The sequence below is a fragment of the Salvelinus namaycush genome, chromosome 2, assembly GCF_016432855.1.
Source record: "Salvelinus namaycush isolate Seneca chromosome 2, SaNama_1.0, whole genome shotgun sequence".
NCBI lineage: Eukaryota > Metazoa > Chordata > Actinopteri > Salmoniformes > Salmonidae > Salvelinus > Salvelinus namaycush.
In genome coordinates this window covers 211,896-229,952 of record NC_052308.1, presented here as the reverse complement: position 1 = coordinate 229,952, position 18,057 = coordinate 211,896, and the positions used below count along the sequence as shown (strand labels likewise).

The following is an 18,057-nucleotide window of genomic DNA, read 5'->3' as shown; positions in this document are numbered from 1 at the left end:
TGATGTAACTTACTCTGTGGATGATGTCTGCTGAATGGATATACTGCAAAACAGAACAACAATTAAGAACACTGCATACCTACGGAACCTTTACCTGCTGCAGCTATGGAAAAACGCATGCAGACAGACAGACAGACAGACAGACAGACAGACAGACAGACAGACAGACAGACAGACAGACAGACAGAGGCAGACAGCGAGAAACACCTACCTTGAGTCCCCTGAGGATCTGGTATATGAGGAATTGCACATGGTCGTCTGTCAGCTTCTGACACTTCACTATGTTGTTGAGGTCCGCCCCCATCAGGTGGGTCACAAGGTACCTGCCAATCAAAAAAAAAAAAGAAAAAAAAAAGAGGAAGACAGGTTGTCACCATGGCAACACAACAAGAGAGAGTATGAAAGAGAGAGAGTATGTCTCCTCTGCCAGCACTACGAATTTCAAGCCATAAACACTGCTAAAAGCTTTACATATCCTTTAGGGTGAACCAGGGAGAGATGTGTGTGTGTGTGTGTGTGTGTGTGTGTGTGTGTGTGAAGTGAAGGATATTGCGTCAGTATTCTGCACACACACTGGCAGCCATGGAGAAAGTGGAATGGTTGTTACCATGGAAATAAGGAATAATGTGTGCACGTGGTAATCCTGCCTGTTCCTTAGTGAGATGAACCACACAACAAACCATATGAAATAAAGATCTGCAGAAATTGGTTTGATTAAATAAACCATCATATCACACATGCGTGCGTGCGTGTGCGTGTGTGCATCTGCGCATGCGTTCTGCTAGGCAATTTAAACTCCAAGAGCTATATGAACTGCCAGAGAGAGGGGGGGATAGAAGTGGAGGAAAGAGAAAGAGACAAAGAAAGCGGTTACTCACACGTCATTGAATTCCTCTAGGCTGGTGGCAGGCGTGAACACATCCAACAGACCAATCACCTAACAGAGAGCAAAGGTCAAAAGGTTACACAACATTCTACACACAACAGACAAGACTCACACTAGAGATAAAGGTCACACAACAGAAAAAAAATATTGGCCGTGTCTGAATAACCGTACTTGCGTTCTAAATTTCAAGCAGACCACCATAGTCCCTGTGCCCAAGGAAGCGAAGGTAACCTGCCTAAATTATTAAGTGCTTTGATAGGTGCTTTGATAGGCTGGTCATGGCTCACATCAACAGCATCCTCCCGGACACCCTAGACCCACTCCAATTCGCATACCTCCCCAACAGATCCACAGATGACGCAATCTCAGTCGCACTCCACACTGCCCTTTCCCACCTGGACAAAAGGAACACCTATGTGAGAATACTGTTCATTGACTACAGCTCAGCGTTCAACACCATAGTGCCCATGAAGCTCATCACTACGCTAAGGACCCTGGGACTAAACACCTCCCTCTGTAACTGGATCCTGGACTTCCTGGCAGGCCGCCCCCAGGTGGTAAGAGTAGGCAACAACACGTCTGCCACGCTGATCCTTAACAAATGGGGCCCCTCAGGGGTGTGTACTTAGTCCCCTCCTTTATTCCCTGTTCACCCACGACTGCGTGGCCAAACACGACTCCAACACCATCATTAAGTTTGCTGACAACACAACAGTGGTAGGCCTGATCACCGACAAAGATGAGACGGCATATAGGGAGGAGGTCGGAGAAGTGTGGTGCCAGGACAACAACCTCTCAAAGTGAGCAAGACAAAGAAGCTGATCGTGGACTACAGGAAAAGGCAGGCCGAACAGGCCCCCATTAACATCGACGGGGCTGTAGTGGAGCGGAGAGAGTTTCAAGTTCTTTGGTGTCCACATCACCAGCGAACTATCATGGTCCAAACATACCATTATAGTCGTGAAGAGGACAGTCGTGAAGAGGGCACGACAAAACCTTTTCCCCCTCAGGAGACTGAAAAGATTTGGCCTGTGTCTCCAGATCCTCAAAAGGTTCTACAGCTGCACCATCGAGAGCATCCTGACCGGTTGCATCACTGCCTGGTATGGCAACTGCTCGGCATCTGTCTAAGGCGCTACAAGAGGGTGGTGCGAACGGGCCAGTACATTACTGGGGCCAAGTTCCCTGCCATCCAGGACCTATATACTAGGCGGTGTCAGAGGAAAGCCCATAAAATTGTCAGAGACTCCAGTCACCAAAGTTATAGACTGTTTTCACTAAAACCGCATGGCAAGTGGTACCGGAACGCCAAGTCTAGGACCAAAAGGCTCCTCAACAGCTCCTACCCCCAAGCCATATGACTGCTGAACAATTAATACAATTGCCACCAGACAATTTACATTGACCCATTGACCCCCCCCCCCCCCTTTAGTACACTGCTGCTACTTGCTGTTTATTATCGATGCATGGCCACTTCACCCCCACCTACATGTACAAATTACCTCAACTAGCCTGTACCCCTGCACACTGACTCGGTACCAGTGCCCCCTGTATATAGCCTGGTTATTGTTATTCTTATTGTGTTACTTTTTATTATTACTTTTTATTATTACTTTGTATTTTAGTCTACTTGGTAAATATTTTCTTAACTCTTCTTGAACTGCACTGTTGGCTAAGGGCTCGTAAGTAAGCATTTCACGGTAAAGTCTACACTTGCTGTGTTTGGCGCATGTGACAAATAAAGCTTGATTTGAAGAGTAGGCTGATTGGTTATGCGAAAATAGAATGTTTTCTATTTTCTAAACTGTAGTATGATTTAAAATGCCAGGATGTCATACTCATAGCTGCATGCTATTGAGGAAAAGATGAGTCTTTTCTGATCTACGTGTATTTGACAACAGCTAATAAATCAGCTGATAATCACAGAATGGGACCAGCTGTAGCAAAATGGAGGAATGGCGGGAAACAAAGTAATTCCACATTAGATGATGCATTCTCAGTATGGGTGAGTAGTAGGTTGATGTTTGTTGCTTAGTACATAGTGCGTTTTTTTGGACAAGGACATTCCTTTGGGAAATCCATTTGTAATATCGAGGACTATGAAGAAAGCAGTGGGAAAAGTGGATTTTAAATCGAGGTGACTAGAAGCAGCCTTGTTTTGGTTAATTGTGTTGATGAAGAACAGAAGAAGCGTGTACTGGATCTGGATAAATTGTCCACGTCAGAAGTAACATGTATTGATCTTCGGAGCAAGGTGCCTGCTGGAGTCTCGTTGGATATAGATGATTGGTACCTTAGTCACAAAATCCCAGGAGTGGTCAGTGCACGTCACCTGACCCGTATGGTAAATGGAAGGCAGGAGAAAAGCCTGTCGATACACTGCATTTGGGTCCAAACCATTACAGTGTGGAAATTGTAAATGATTCGGTCACGTGTCAAAATGTTTGCAGATGGGAGAAGTATGATATTGAAGAATCTGTGAATGGAAACTGTTGTAACTGTGGTGGGGACTTCCTTGAGTGCCGTGTTAGGGTGAAGGAGATCGAGGTGTCAAGAATCAGGGCTGTGCAGCGGATCTCCTATGTGGAGGCGGTGAAGAGAGTTGAAGGGGGAAGAGGCAACAGTGTTGAAGATATGGAGATGGATCCATTGAAACCAGTTGGTAGTGTTTTAAGTCAATCGGGTGATCTGGATACAGTCGTTGTGAAGAAAGTGGATTTGATGTCATTTAAAGCCACAGCACAAGTGTCTAAGAAGACCAGGAAGCTGGACATCATTATATCAGCAGCCAAGATGTTTTTGGGTCTCCAAGACTTCACGGCAGAACACTACAAGGACGATTTGTCGCTAGGAAATGTTCCACTCTCACAGGAGGCTTCTGAGGCTGTGTTAAGACCTGATTAGAATTAGAATTAGAATTTTACCTGATTACAAACAGCTTATTTTTTCTTTTTCTTTTTTTTCACAATACAACTGATTGGCTAAAACGCATTAAGAAGGAAAGAAGTTCCACAAATGAACTTTAACAAGGCCCACCTTGTTAATTGAAATGCATTCCAGGTGACTACCTCATGAAGCTGGTTGAGAGAATGCCAAGAGAGTGCAAAGCTGTCAAGGCAAAGGGTGGCTACTTTGAAGAATCTCAAATATATTTAGATTTGTTTAACACTTTTTTGGTTACTACCTGATTCCATATGTGTTATTTCATTTTAATTTTTTTCTCCCATTTTCTCCCCAATTTTCGTGGTATCCAATCGCTAGTAATTACTATCTTGTCTCATCGCTACAACTCCCGTACGGGCTCGGGAGAGACGAAGGTCGAAAGCCACGCGTCCTCCGAAGCACAACCCAACCAAGCCGCACTGCTTCTTAACACAGCGCGCCTCCAACCCGGAAGCCAGCCGCACCAATGTGTCGGAGGAAACACCGTGTACCCCTGGCCCCCTTGGTTAGGGCGCACTGCGCCCAGCCCGCCACAGGAGTCGCTGGAGCGCGATGAGACAAGGATATCCCTACCGGCCAAACCCTCCCTAACCCGGACGACGCTAGGCCAATTGTGCGTCGCCCCACGGACCTCCCGGTCGCGGCCGGCTGCGACAGAGCCTGGGCGCGAACCCAGAGACTCTGGTGGCGCAGCTAGCACTGCATCGCAGTGCCCTAGACCACTGCGCCACCCGGGAGGCCCGTTATTTCATAGTTTTGATGTCTTCACTATTATTCTACAATGTAGAAATAGTAAAAATAAATAAAAACCCTTGAATGAGTAGGTGTGTCCAAACTTTTGACTGGTACTGTATAATTTAGACTGCTTGTCGAATGTTGGTCGACCAACAGCCTATCGACCAGTCGACTAAATCGACCGATTCGGAAATGGCCATTGACACTGACACAAAACAAACATGTGGTCTTCTTTCAATTGCTAAAACCCTTCAGGGGAAAACAGGATCTCAAAGCGGTTGTTCTCAAAGCTTTGGAACAGCCTACACCCCCGTTCTTCTCTCTTCACAAGGCAGAAAATCCAATCAAATGTTATCGTAGGTACAGCGAAATGCTTGCGTTTCTAGCTCCAACAGTGCAGTAACACCTAGCAATACACACAACAGAACGAAATGTCAGGAATATAAAACAGTATGTGGACACCCCTTCAAATGAGTGGATACAGATATTTCAGCCACAACCTTTGCTGACAGGTGTATAAAATCAAGCACACAACCATACAATCTCCATAGACAAAAATTGGCATTAGAATGGCCTTATGGAAGAGCTCAGTGACTTTCAAACTGCATCTGGAAGCAACGTCAGCACAAGAACTGTTTGTCGGGAACATCATGAAATGGGTTTCCATGGCTGAGCAGTCACACAAAAGCCTAAGATCACCATGCACAATGCCAAGCGTCGGCTGGAGTGGGGTAAACGCTCACTGCCAGTGGACTCTGGAGAAGTGGAAACGCATTCTCTGGAGTGATGAATCACTCTTCACCCTCTTGCAGTCCGGTCGACGAATCCACCAATCAGGCCTTTATGATAGAGTGGGCAGACAGAAACCACTCTTCAGTAAAAGGCACAGGACAGCCCGCTTGGAGTTTGCCAAAAGGCACCTAAAGACTCTCAGACCATAAGAAACAATATTCTCTGGTCTGATGAAACCAAGATTAAACTCTTTCGCCTGAATGCCAAGTGTCATGTCTGGAGGAAAGCTGGCACCATCCCTATGGTGAAGCATGGTGGTGGCAGCATCATGCTGTGGCTGTGGGGATGTTTTTCAGCAGCAGGGACTGGGAGACTAGTCAGGATTGAGGGAAAGATGAACGGAGCAAAGTACAGAGAGATCCTTGATGAAAACCTGCTCCAGAGTGCTCAGGACCTTAGACTGGGGTGAAGGTTCACCTTCCAACAGGACAACAACCCTAAGCACACAGCCAAGAAAAATGCAGGAGAGGCTTCGGGACAAGTCTCCGAATCTCCTCGACTGGCCCAGCCAGAGCCCGGACTTTAACCCGATCAAATATCTCTGGAGACCTGAAAGTAGCTTGGCAGCAAGGCTCCCCATCCAACCCGACAGCGCTTGAGAGAATCTGCAGAGAAAAATGAGAGAAACTCCCCAAATACAGGTGTGCCAAGCTTGTAGCGTCATACCCAAGAAGACTCAAGGCTGTAATCGCTGCCAAAGGTGCTTCAACAAAGTACTAAAATAAAGGGTCTGAATACTTATGTAAATGTATATTTCATTCTGGGGTATTGTGTGTAGATTGATGAGGGATAAAAACGATTTAATCCATTCTACAATCAGGCTGTAATGTAACGAAATGTGGAAAAAGTCAAGGGGTCTGAATACTTTGTGAATGCACTGTGTGTGTGTGTATATATATATATATATATATATATATATATATATATATATATATATAAATAAATAAAAAGTATATGAATAGAAAAGGTGTGTACAGCAGTAGTTATATAGGTAGAGCCTTGACTAGAATACAGTATATATATATGTGAAATGGGTAAAACAGTATGTCAACAGTATTTAAGTGACCAGTGTTCCATGTCTATGTACATAGGGCAGCAGCCTCTAAGGTGCAGGGTAGAGTAACCGGGTGGTAGCCGGTTAATAACAGTGACTAAGGTGCAGGGTAGAGTAACCGGGTGGTAGCCGGCTAGTAACAGTTACTAAGGTGCAGGGTAGAGTAACCGGGTGGTAGCCGGCTAGTAACAGTGACTAAGGTGCAGGTTTGAGTAACCGGGTGGTAGCCGGCTAGTAACAGTGACTACGGTGCAGGTTTGAGTAACCGGGTGGTAGCCGGCTAGTAACAGTGACTAAGGTGCAGGGTAGAGTAACCGGGTGGTAGCCGGCTAGTAACAGTGACTAAGGTTCAGGGTAGAGTACCGGTTGGTAGCCGGCTAGTAACAGTGACTAAGGTGCAGGGTAGAGTAACCGGGTGGTAGCCGGTTAATAACAGTGACTAAGGTGCAGGGTAGAGTAACCGGGTGGTAGCCGGCTAGTAACAGTGACTAAGGTGCAGGGTAGAGTAACCGGGTGGTAGCCGGCTAGTAACAGTGACTAAGGTGCAGGTTTGAGTAACCGGGTGGTAGCCGGCTAGTAACAGTGACTAAGGTGCAGGTTTGAGTAACCGGGTGGTAGACGGCTAGTAACAGTGACTACGGTGCAGGTTTGAGTAACCGGGTGGTAGCCGGCTAGTAACAGTGACTAAGGTGCAGGGTAGAGTACCGGGTGGTAGCCGGCTAGTGACAGTGACTAAGGTGCAGGGTAGAGTAACCGGGTGGTAGCCGGCTAGTAACAGTGACTAAGGTGCAGGGTAGAGTACCGGGTGGTATCCGGCTAGTAACAGTGACTAAGGTTCAGGGTAGAGTACCGGTTGGTAGCCGGCTAGTAACAGTGACTAAGATTCAGGGCAGGGTACTGTGTGGTAGTCGGCTAGAGGGGAGTGTTTAACCGTCTGATGGCCTTGAGATAGAAGCTGTTAATCAATCTTTCTGTCCCAGCTTTGATGCACCTGTACTGTCTCCACCTTCTAGATGGTAGCGGGATGAACAAGCTGTGGCTCGAGAGGCTGAGGTCCTTGATGATCTTCTTGGCCTTCCTGTGACATTGGGTGCTGTAGATGTCCTGGAGGGCAAGCAGTGTGTCCCCGGTGATGTGTTGGGCTGACCGCACCACCTTCTGGATGGCCCTGCGGTTGCAGGCGGTGCAATTGCCGTACCAGGCGGTGAAACAGCCCGACAGGATACTCTCAATGGTGGATCTCTAGAAGTTTGTGATGGTCTTAGAGGCCAAGCCAAACCTCTTTAGCCTCCTGGGGTTGTAGAGGCGCTGTTCTTCACCACACTGTCAGTGTGGAGGGAACATTTCAGGTCCTCAGTGATGTGCACACAGAGGAACTTGAAACTTTTGACCCTCTACACTGCGGCTCCGTAGATGTGGATGATGGCGTGCTCTCTCTGTTGTCTCCCTTAGTCCACGATCAGCTCCTTCGTTTTGTTGACATTGAGGGAGAGGTTATTTTCCTGGCACCACTTTGCCAGGGCCCTCACCTCCTCCCTGTAGGCTGTCTTGTCGTTGTTGGTAATATGGCCTACTAATGTTGTGTCGACAGCAAACTTGATGATTGAGTTGGAGATGTGAAGCTAATGTTTGCTGTGTGTGTGGACGTGTTTAACTATTCTTGTGGGGACCGAAAGTCCCCACTAGAATAGTAAACAAACAAAAATGTGACCAACTGGGGACATTTTGTTAGTCCCCAGAGGTCAAATGCTATTTCTAGGGGGTTTAGGGTTAAGGTTAAAATTAGTGTTAGAATTACATTAAGAGTTAGGGTTAGGAGCTACGGTTAGTTTTAGGGTTAGGGTTAGGAGCTAGGTTAGGGTTAAGGTTAGGTTTTTTGTTTAGGGTAAGAGTACAGGTTAGGGTTAGGGGTTAGGGAAACTAGGTTTTGAATGGGACTGAATTATGTGTGAGGCTGTTAACACATAGGGAAAGTGATGAATGAACTCTGAACAGGAAAATCATCCAGAATGCAATTAGAGAGAGAGGCCGAGGAGAGAGAAAAATAAAAAGGGAGAGTGTGTGAGCAGAGCTAGCATGCAGGCAGTGTGTGGGTGACTAGAGAGGGGGGGGGAGAAGAGGAGACATTGTGCCAGACCCAGTGTGCCCCCTTCTAGAGAAAGGGACTGAGGTGGGTGGGTTTCATAACAACACGACTCCACACCGCCCACGCAGGGCAGTGCCCGCTGCGATTGGTGGACTACAGCCAAAGCAAACAGTGATTGGCCGACTCAGGCTTTCCAAAAAAGCATAACCAACAGTGTAACCAGGCAACAGTGGGGAAATCAGCTCAAAGAATAACCGGGTCAAGAGCTACGTCAGGTAGATCAGTGTTTTGTAGTGTTACCTCACCCTGCTGCTGAGACTTTACCTCACCCTGCTGCCGAGACTTTACCTCACCCTGCTGCCGAGACTTTACCTCACCCTGCTGCCGAGACTTTACCTCACCCTGCTGCCGAGACTTTACCTCACCCTGCTGCCGAGACTTTACCTCACCCTGCTGCCGAGACTTTACCTCACCCTGCTGCCGAGAGTTACCTCACCCTGCTGCCGAGAGTTACCTCACCCTGCTGCCGAGAGTTACCTCACCCTGCTGCCGAGAGTTACATCACCCTGCTGCCGAGACTTTACCTCACCCTGCTGCCGAGACTTTACCTCACCCTGCTGCCGAGACTTTACCTCACCCTGCTGCCGAGAGTTACCTCACCCTGCTGCCGAGAGTTAACTCACCCTGCTGCTGAGAGCTCAGAGAGAAGCTACACTGTTAGAAGCTGTAGGATCATGTAACAGCTCAGAGAGAAGTTACTCTGTTAGAAGCTGGAGGATCATGTAACAGCTCAGAGAGAAGCTACACTGTTAGAAGCTGGAGGATCATGTAACAGCTCAGAGAGAAACTACTCTGTTAGAAGCTGGAGGATCATGTAACAGCTCAGAGAGAAGCTACTCTGTTAGAAGCTGGAGGATCATGTAACAGCTCAGAGAGAAACTATACTGTTAGAAGCTGGAGGATCATGTAACAGCTCAGAGAGAAACTACTCTGTTAGAAGCTGGAGGATCATGTAACAGCTCAGAGAGAAGCTACACTGTTAGAAGCTGGAGGATCATGTAACAGCTCTGAGAGAAGCTACTCTGTTAGAAGCTGGAGGATCATGTAACAGCTCAGAGAGAAGCTACACTGTTAGAAGCTGGAGGATCATGTAACAGCTCAGAGAGAAGCTACACTGTTAGAAGCTGGAGGATCATGTAACAGCTCAGAGAGAAGCTACTCTGTTAGAAGCTGGAGGATCATGTAACAGCTCAGAGAGAAGCTACTCTGTTAGAAGCTGGAGGATCATGTAACAGCTCAGAGAGAAGCTACTCTGTTAGAAGCTGGAGGATCATGTAACAGCTCAGAGAGAAGCTACACTGTTAGAAGCTGGAGGCTCATGTAACAGCTCAGAGAGAAGTTACTCTGTTAGAAGCTGGAGGATCATGTAACAAACTTGTTACAGAGACATATTACACTTGACCCCCTTCACACACAGACACTCAGGTGCACACACACTTCTCCATCTGCTCTTTAGTTTAAGAGACAGCGATCAATAGCCTTTTTATAGAACACAGACATTCAGTACCACAGTCAGATACAACTCCTCTCACTCTGAGGTCAGGTCAGCTTGCCCAAGAGTGAAGGCATGTCCACTCGTGCACGCACGCACACGCAAGTGCACACACACATGACAGATTTCCCCCGAAATCTCGGTTGGAGGACTCTTGGAAGTTGAATAATCCTCTAGGCTCAAAATGGGATTCGTGAAAACCTGGGAACTTTGGAAAAGTTTCTAGAATTTCTTCACCCCAGTGATGGATCAGTAAAAGGTCATGGAGGGGTTAACTCACACGTCTGTATGTGTGTGTGTGTGTGTGTGTGTTGGGGTTAACTCACATTCTCGTGTTTCATGTGTTTCAAGAGCCGTAGTTCTCTGTAGGTCCTCTTAGCGTGGATAATTGACTGGAACGGCCTGGACAGCTTCTTCACCGCCATCTTCAGCCCCGACTTCACGTCATACGACGAGCTGCAGTATTGAAGAGCACACACACACACACACACACACACACACACACACACACACACACACACACACACACACACACACACACACACACACACACACACACACACACACACACACACACACACACACACACAAAATAGATACCTTACGACATGGTAATGACAACATTCATATCACATTCATAACATTCCTGATATCACATGAAATTCCTGTTATCACATTCATGACATGTTGTACATCAATAATTCAAAACTAACATTGCTTTTATTCCGTGTGTGTATGCTACTTTCAACCAAACATTTAATTCAACAATTATGTAATATTGTGTGAAGTGGCGCTGTAAACATGGGACCTGGAGAGGTGCTGTACACATGGGACCTGGAGAGGTGCTGTACACATGGGACCTGGAGAGGTGCTGTACACATGGGAACTGGAGAGGTGCTGTACACATGGGAACTGGAGAGGTGCTGTACACATGGGAACTGGAGAGGTGCTGTACACATGGGAACTGGAGAGGTGCTGTACACATGGGACCTAGAGAGGTGCTGTACACATGGGACCTGGAGAGGTGCTGTACACATGGGAACTGGAGAGGTGCTGTACACATGGGAACTGGAGAGGTGCTGTACACATGGGACCTAGAGAGGTGCTGTACACATGGGACCTGGAGAGGTGCTGTACACATGGGAACTGGAGAGGTGCTGTACACATGGGACCTGGAGAAGTGCTGTACACATGGGACCTGGAGAGGTGCTGTACACATGGGAACTGGAGAGGTGCTGTACACATGGGAACTGGAGAGGTGCTGTACACATGGGAACTGGAGAGGTGCTGTACACATGGGAACTGGAGAGGTGCTGTACACATGGGAACTGGAGAGGTGCTGTACACATGGGAACTAGAGAGGTGCTGTACACATGGGAACTGGAGAGGTGCTGTACACATGGGAACTGGAGAGGTGCTGTACACATGGGACCTGGAGAGGTGCTGTAAACATGGGAACTGGAGAGGTGCTGTACACATGGGACCTGGAGAGGTGCTGTAAACATGGGAACTGGAGAGGTGCTGTACACATGGGACCTGGAGAGGTGCTGTACACATGGGACCTGAAGAGGTGCTGTAAACATGGGACCTGGAGAGGTGCTGTACACATGGGAACTGGAGAGGTGCTGTAAACATGGGAACTGGAGAGGTGCTGTACACATGGGAACTGGAGAGGTGCTGTACACATGGGACCTGGAGAGGTGCTGTACACATGGGACCTGGAGAGGTGCTGTACACATGGGACCTGAAGAGGTGCTGTAAACATGGGACCTGGAGAGGTGCTGTACACATGGGAACTGGAGAGGTGCTGTACACATGGGAACTGGAGAGGTGCTGTACACATGGGAACTGGAGAGGTGCTGTACACATGGGAACTGGAGAGGTGCTGTACACATGGGAACTGGAGGTGCTGTACACATGGGAACTGGAGAGGTGCTGTACACATGGGACCTGGAGAGGTGCTGTAAACATGGGACCTGGAGAGGTGCTGTACACATGGGACCTGGAGAGGTTCTGTACACATGGGAACTGGAGAGGTGCTGTAAACATGGGAACTGGAGAGGTGCTGTACACATGGGACCTGGAGAGGTGCTGTACACATGGGAAATGGAGAGGTGCTGTACACATGGGACCTGGAGAGGTGCTGTACACATGGGAACTAGAGAGGTGCGGTACACATGGGACCTGGAGAGGTGCTGTTCACATGGGACCTGGAGAGGTGCTGTACACATGGGACCTGGAGAGGTGCTGTACACATGGGACCTGGAGAGGTGCTGTACACATGGGACCTGGAGAGGTGCTGTAAACATGGGAACTAGAGAAGTGCGGTACACATGGGAACTGGAGAGGTGCTGTACACATGGGACCTGGAGAGGTGCTGTACACATGGGACCTGGAGAGGTGCTGTACACATGGGAACTGGAGAGGTGCTGTACACATGGGACCTGGAGAGGTGCTGTACACATGGGACCTGGAGGGGTGCTGTACACATGGGACCTGGAGGGGTGCTGTACACATGGGACCTGGAGAGGTGCTGTACACATGGGAACTGGAGAGGTGTTGTACACATGGGACCTGGAGAGGTGCTGTACACATGGGAACTGGAGAGGTGCTGTACACATGGGAACTGGAGAGGTGCTGTAAACATGGGACCTGGAGAGGTGCTGTACACATGGGACCTGGAGAGGTGCTGTACACATGGGACCTGGAGAGGTGCTGTACACATGGGACCTGGAGAGGTGCTGTACACATGGGACCTGGAGAGGTGCTGTACACATGGGAACTAGAGAGGTGCTGTACACATGGGACCTGGAGAGGTGCTGTACACATGGGAACTGGAGAGGTGCTGTACACATGGGACCTGGAGAGGTGTTGTACACATGGGAACTGGAGAGGTGCTGTACACATGGGAACTGGAGAGGTGCTGTACACATGGGAACTGGAGAGGTGCTGTACACATGGGAACTGGAGAGGTGCTGTACACATGGGAACTGGAGAGGTGCTGTACACATGGGAACTGGAGAGGTGCTGTACACATGGGACCTGGAGAGGTGCTGTAAACATGGGACCTGGAGAGGTGCTGTAAACATGGGACCTGGAGAGGTGCTGTAAACATGGGACCTGGAGAGGTGCTGTAAACATGGGACCTGGAGAGGTGCTGTACACATGGGAACTAGAGAGGTGCGGTACACATGGGAACTGGAGAGGTGCTGTACACATGGGAACTGGAGAGGTGCTGTACACAGTTTCTAAAAACTCCCCTGATTTCTCCCCCTTCTACCACCTACACAGCCCCTTCCCCAACCCACCTCCCGACTGATCTTGGAAACAACAATGGGTCTCCCTACTAGGTTGCCATGGCAGCAGAAGCTGGCGTGGTCAGAATTCTGTGAAATGTTTTTTCCAGGAAGTCGTAAGTAGGGCAGTAGTTGTAACATTGAGTGCCTTAAACACCATAAACACACTTCTACCTCACACGAGAGCAAACAAACATTGGCTACAAAACCCAGGCAACAACATTTTAGAGAATCATACTCCGGTAGGCCAGGAGAGAGATATGCTTCTGGCTGGTTGCTGGTCATTGACCCTTTCCTAATTCTGTTCTGCTTATGGCCTATATTCATGGAGGCTCGTTATTGCACTTGGTTTCATCATAGGGTAATGAGATCGTACGTCCAGACCGGCCTGTTAGTTCTGCAGATTGCCTACTGCTTTGTAGATGGATGGTGTCCTGTGTGTGTGTGTGTGTGTGTGTGTGTGTGTCAGACTCTCAGCATTGTTGTCTGTGTCCTGCAGTCTCCCCAGCCATTAAGCAGGCTAGAAACGGCAGTGACACTCAACCAGGGCCTGCATGCAGTGAAACACCAAACCACACGCTGCTCATGTTAGATTATCTGAGATGGTTGATCACGTTGTATGTTTATGTTTCAAAGAACATGTCTGACCGTCTGTAGGGGAGATTCTTGGGGCAACCTTTGCCCTTCCAACTGATAGATGAGATAGAACACGGTCTGTCAACACATGGTTTTAGTATATGTTAACAGCTAATACAGCTGCTGCACCGTTCTCATAACAATCCCATCACCTCCTGACCATCCGGTTCCTATAGCAGCTGACTGTTAACAGATTACAGCACCACTGTAACAGGAAATACAGTGTCACTATCCATGGGGAGCCAGAGCATACCATCTGGCAGTCAGAGTCTCTAGTAGCTCCTACTTTACTGGTCTCAATGGGGCCAATCCTAACTTCCACCTAAGTCACATTTTTCACTCACCTAGTCTCCCATTGACAGTGATGCCTGCTTTAGGATTCGCCCCTATGTTATGTTACTGTCTGCTAAGAGGTGGATGTGACCGATAGTGACTCCACTTCATCACGACAGTGATGAAACTTCTGTGTCCATATGTACAACAGTAACACGGCTTGGCTGTAACACACACATGGCTGTAACACACACATGGCTTGCCTGTAACACACACATGGCTTGGCTGTAACACACACATGGCTTGGCTGTAACACACACATGGCTTGGCTGTAACACACACATGGCTTGGCTGTGCTCCCTGCTACAGTAATTCCTCAGCATGTCCACACCCTGAGACTGAACAGAGAGTAGAGAGCAGAGGTTGAGTGGGTGTTAAACCTGCCCTGCCCATCTGAGTCTCTCTCTCTCTCACACACACACACACACACACACACACACACACACACACACACACACACACACACACACACACACACACACACACACACACACACACACACACACACACACACACACACACACACACACACACACACACACATTGATATATTGGGGCAGTGATGGCAATGGCATTTCTCCTGGCAAACACTTTCCTATAAATTACCTCTCTATATATACCATGTTTCCTAATACAGACACTGTTGTGTTTCCCCTTCAAATACCAAGGAAGCAAGTTCCTACGAAGAAGTCTGACATGTATAGGAGCTGGGGGTTTTTCTTAGAGTAAACTTGCTACCACAACTACACGCCCATGTGGTCATGTTCAAGGTTGTCATGGGTTGTCTTGTCTCCACTGTTGAGTTTCCATAATAAGTGCATGTGTGATTGGGGAGCTTGGTTTTGTGGCTGGCTCTGAGGGAACTGTATACTATAGCTCTCCTCACTGTACCTATAGTCAACTAATGACTTACAACTGTTAAAGAAGGATTTTATACATAAATAAACTGTCTATAACCTATGAACTTCAAAAGGGGCGTCTTAAAGTAAAATGTATCAATATACACTGAGTCTACAAAACATTAAGAACACCTGCTCTTTCCATGACAGACTGACCAGGTAAATCCAGGTGAAAACTATGATACCTTATTGATGTCACCTGTTAAATCCACTTCAATCAGTGTAGATGAAGGGGAGGAGACAGGTTAAATAATGTTTTTTAAGCCTTGAGACAATTGAGACATGGATTGTGTATGTCTGCCACTTAAAGGCTGAATGGACAAGATAAAATATTTAAGTGTCTTTGAACAAGGTATTGTAGTAGGTACCAGGGCGTACCGGTTTGTGTCAAGAACTGCAATGCTGCTGGGTTTTTCACACTCAACAGTTTCCTGTGTGTAACCTGAATGGTCCACCACCCAAAGAACATCCAGTCAAATTAACTGTGGGAAGCATTGGAGTCAACATGGGCCAAAATCCCTGTGGAACGCTTTTGACACCTTGTAGAGTCCATGCCCTGACGAATTGAGACTGTTCTGAAGACAAAAGTGTGGAGGGGGAGCAACTTAATGTTACGAACGTGTTATGAATAACTCTCTGAACACTCTTTTAATAAACTCGCATAGCCAACCAACCAATTCCTGGATGGCTTCCACATTCTAAGAACAGATCAGGAATAAAGAGAGGTCTGAGATGGGAGTGGTTTTCTCAGGAAGACTATGAGTGACAGATGGGGTCAAATCGAGCATGCTTAACATGGTGCTTTACATTCCTCTAGCAGGCAGAGGTCAAACTGAGGCCTAGGAGGGAGGGAAAGCCTGGCGGCAGGAACAAAGGCATAGATACATTAACTATGACTGACGAGATGGTTGACTGGCTGAAAGGCTCTGGCATGCCAGGTTGTTGTGTTGTGCGGTCGTGCTGCACATATGATTAGATCACTACAACGTGTTAAAGTGGTTCCTGATATGTTAGATAACTCCAGGCGACGTGAGATCTGATAATCTGAGTAGCAGGACAGCAAAAAAGAAAACCTGGAACACAGCCACAGAGTGACTGAATGGACTGACCAACAGTCTGGCAGGGCGACCAGCTGACTGGGCGAACGACTGATTGACTGACGGACTTACTGACGACTAACTGAACAACTAACTGAGTGGAGACAGGACTACAGGAACTGAACAACTAACTGAGTGGAGACAGGACTACAGGAACTGAACAACTAACTGAGTGGAGACAGGACTACAGGAACTGAACAACTAACTGAGCGGAGACAGGACTACAGGAACTGAACAACTAACTGAGCGGAGACAGGACTACAGGAACTGAACAACTAACTGAGCGGAGACAGGACTACAGGAACTGAACAACTAACTGAGTGGAGACAGGACTACAGGAACTGAACAACTAACTGAGTGGAGACAGGACTACAGGAACTGAACAACTAACTGAGCGGAGACAGGACTACAGGAACTGACTCATGGAAGAAGTTTAAATGTTACACACGTACAGTGAAATGCCTTTATTGGAAACTCAAAACCCAACAATGCAGTAATCAAATCAAACTTTATCACATGCGCCAAATACAACAACCTTACTTACAAGCCCCTAACTAACAATGCAGTTCAAGAAAGAGTTAAGAAAATATTTACCAAATAAACTAAAGTAAAAAATAATAAAAAGTAACACAATACAATAACAATAATGAGGCTATATGCAGGGGGTACCGGTACTGAGTCAATGTGCAGGGGTACAGATTAGTCGAGGTCATTTGTAGGAAGGGGTAAAGTGACTAGGCATAGATAATAAACAGGGAGTAGCAGCAGTGTAGAAATAAGTGTGTGTGTGGGGGATGGGGGGGGGGGGGGGGCGCAATGTAAATAGTCTGGGCGGCCATTTGATTAATTGTTCAGCAGTCTTATGGCTTGGGGGTAGAAGCTGTTAAGGGCCTCCTAAGTGGCGCAGTGGTCTGAGGCATCGCAGTGCAAGCTGTGACACTAGAGATTCTGGGTTTGAGTCCAGGCTCTGTCGCAGCCGGCCGCGACCGGAAGACCCATGGGGCGGCGCACAATTGGGCGAGCGTCGTCCGGGTTACAGGAGGGTTAGGCCAGCAGGGAGTCCTTGTCCCATCGCACACTAGTGACTCCTGTGGTGGGCTGGGCACAGTGCACGCTGACACGGTCGCCAGGTGTACGGTGTTTCCTCCGACACATTGGAGTGGCTGGCTTCTGGGTTAAGTGGGCATTGTGTTTCGACATTCGCCTCTCCCGAGTCCGTATGGGAGTTGCAGCGATGAGACAAGACTGTAACTACCAATTGGATACCACGAAATTGGGGAGAAAAGGTATCAAATTCAAAAATAAGCTGTTAACTTTTTGGGATAGGGGGAAGCATTTGGAATTTTGGATGAAAAGCGTGCCCAAAGTAAACTGCCTGCTACTCAGGGCCCAGAAGCTAGGATATGCATATAATTAGATTTGGATAGAAAACACTAAAGTTTCCAAAACTGTTAAAATAATGTCTGTGAGTATAACAGAACTGAAATGGCAGGCAAAAACCTGAGGAAAATCCATCCAGGAAGTGCTTAAAGGGATAGGACCCACCATCTAAAGGGATAGGACCCAGATCCGTTCCCTATGGCTTCCACTAGCTGTGAACAGTCTTTAGACATTGTTTCAGGCCTTTATTCTGAAAAATGAGGGAGAATGAGCAGTTTCAATGAGAGGCCAATGGAAAATCCCCAACCTGTATGGTGCGCAAACCCGAGAGCGCGCCTTTCGTTGTTTTTCTTTTATATTCACGACGC

The 18,057-nt window shown here is 47.7% G+C and overlaps 1 protein-coding gene across 2 annotated transcripts in view; it reads right to left on the bottom strand.

Annotated features, from left to right (window-relative positions):
- Nucleotides 1–18,057, bottom strand: part of LOC120057678 (mitogen-activated protein kinase 14A-like) — a 44,609-nt gene that overhangs the window by 22,590 nt on the left and 3,962 nt on the right. For both annotated transcript variants that reach the window (XM_039006200.1, XM_039006199.1), the window contains exons 2-5: nucleotides 10,375–10,504; nucleotides 879–937; nucleotides 212–323; nucleotides 14–43 (exon numbers count right to left, since the gene is read on the bottom strand). In XM_039006200.1, the coding sequence (XP_038862128.1) occupies nucleotides 14–43; nucleotides 212–323; nucleotides 879–937; nucleotides 10,375–10,504 (331 nt within the window). The remainder of the gene's footprint in view (nucleotides 1–13; nucleotides 44–211; nucleotides 324–878; nucleotides 938–10,374; nucleotides 10,505–18,057) is intronic.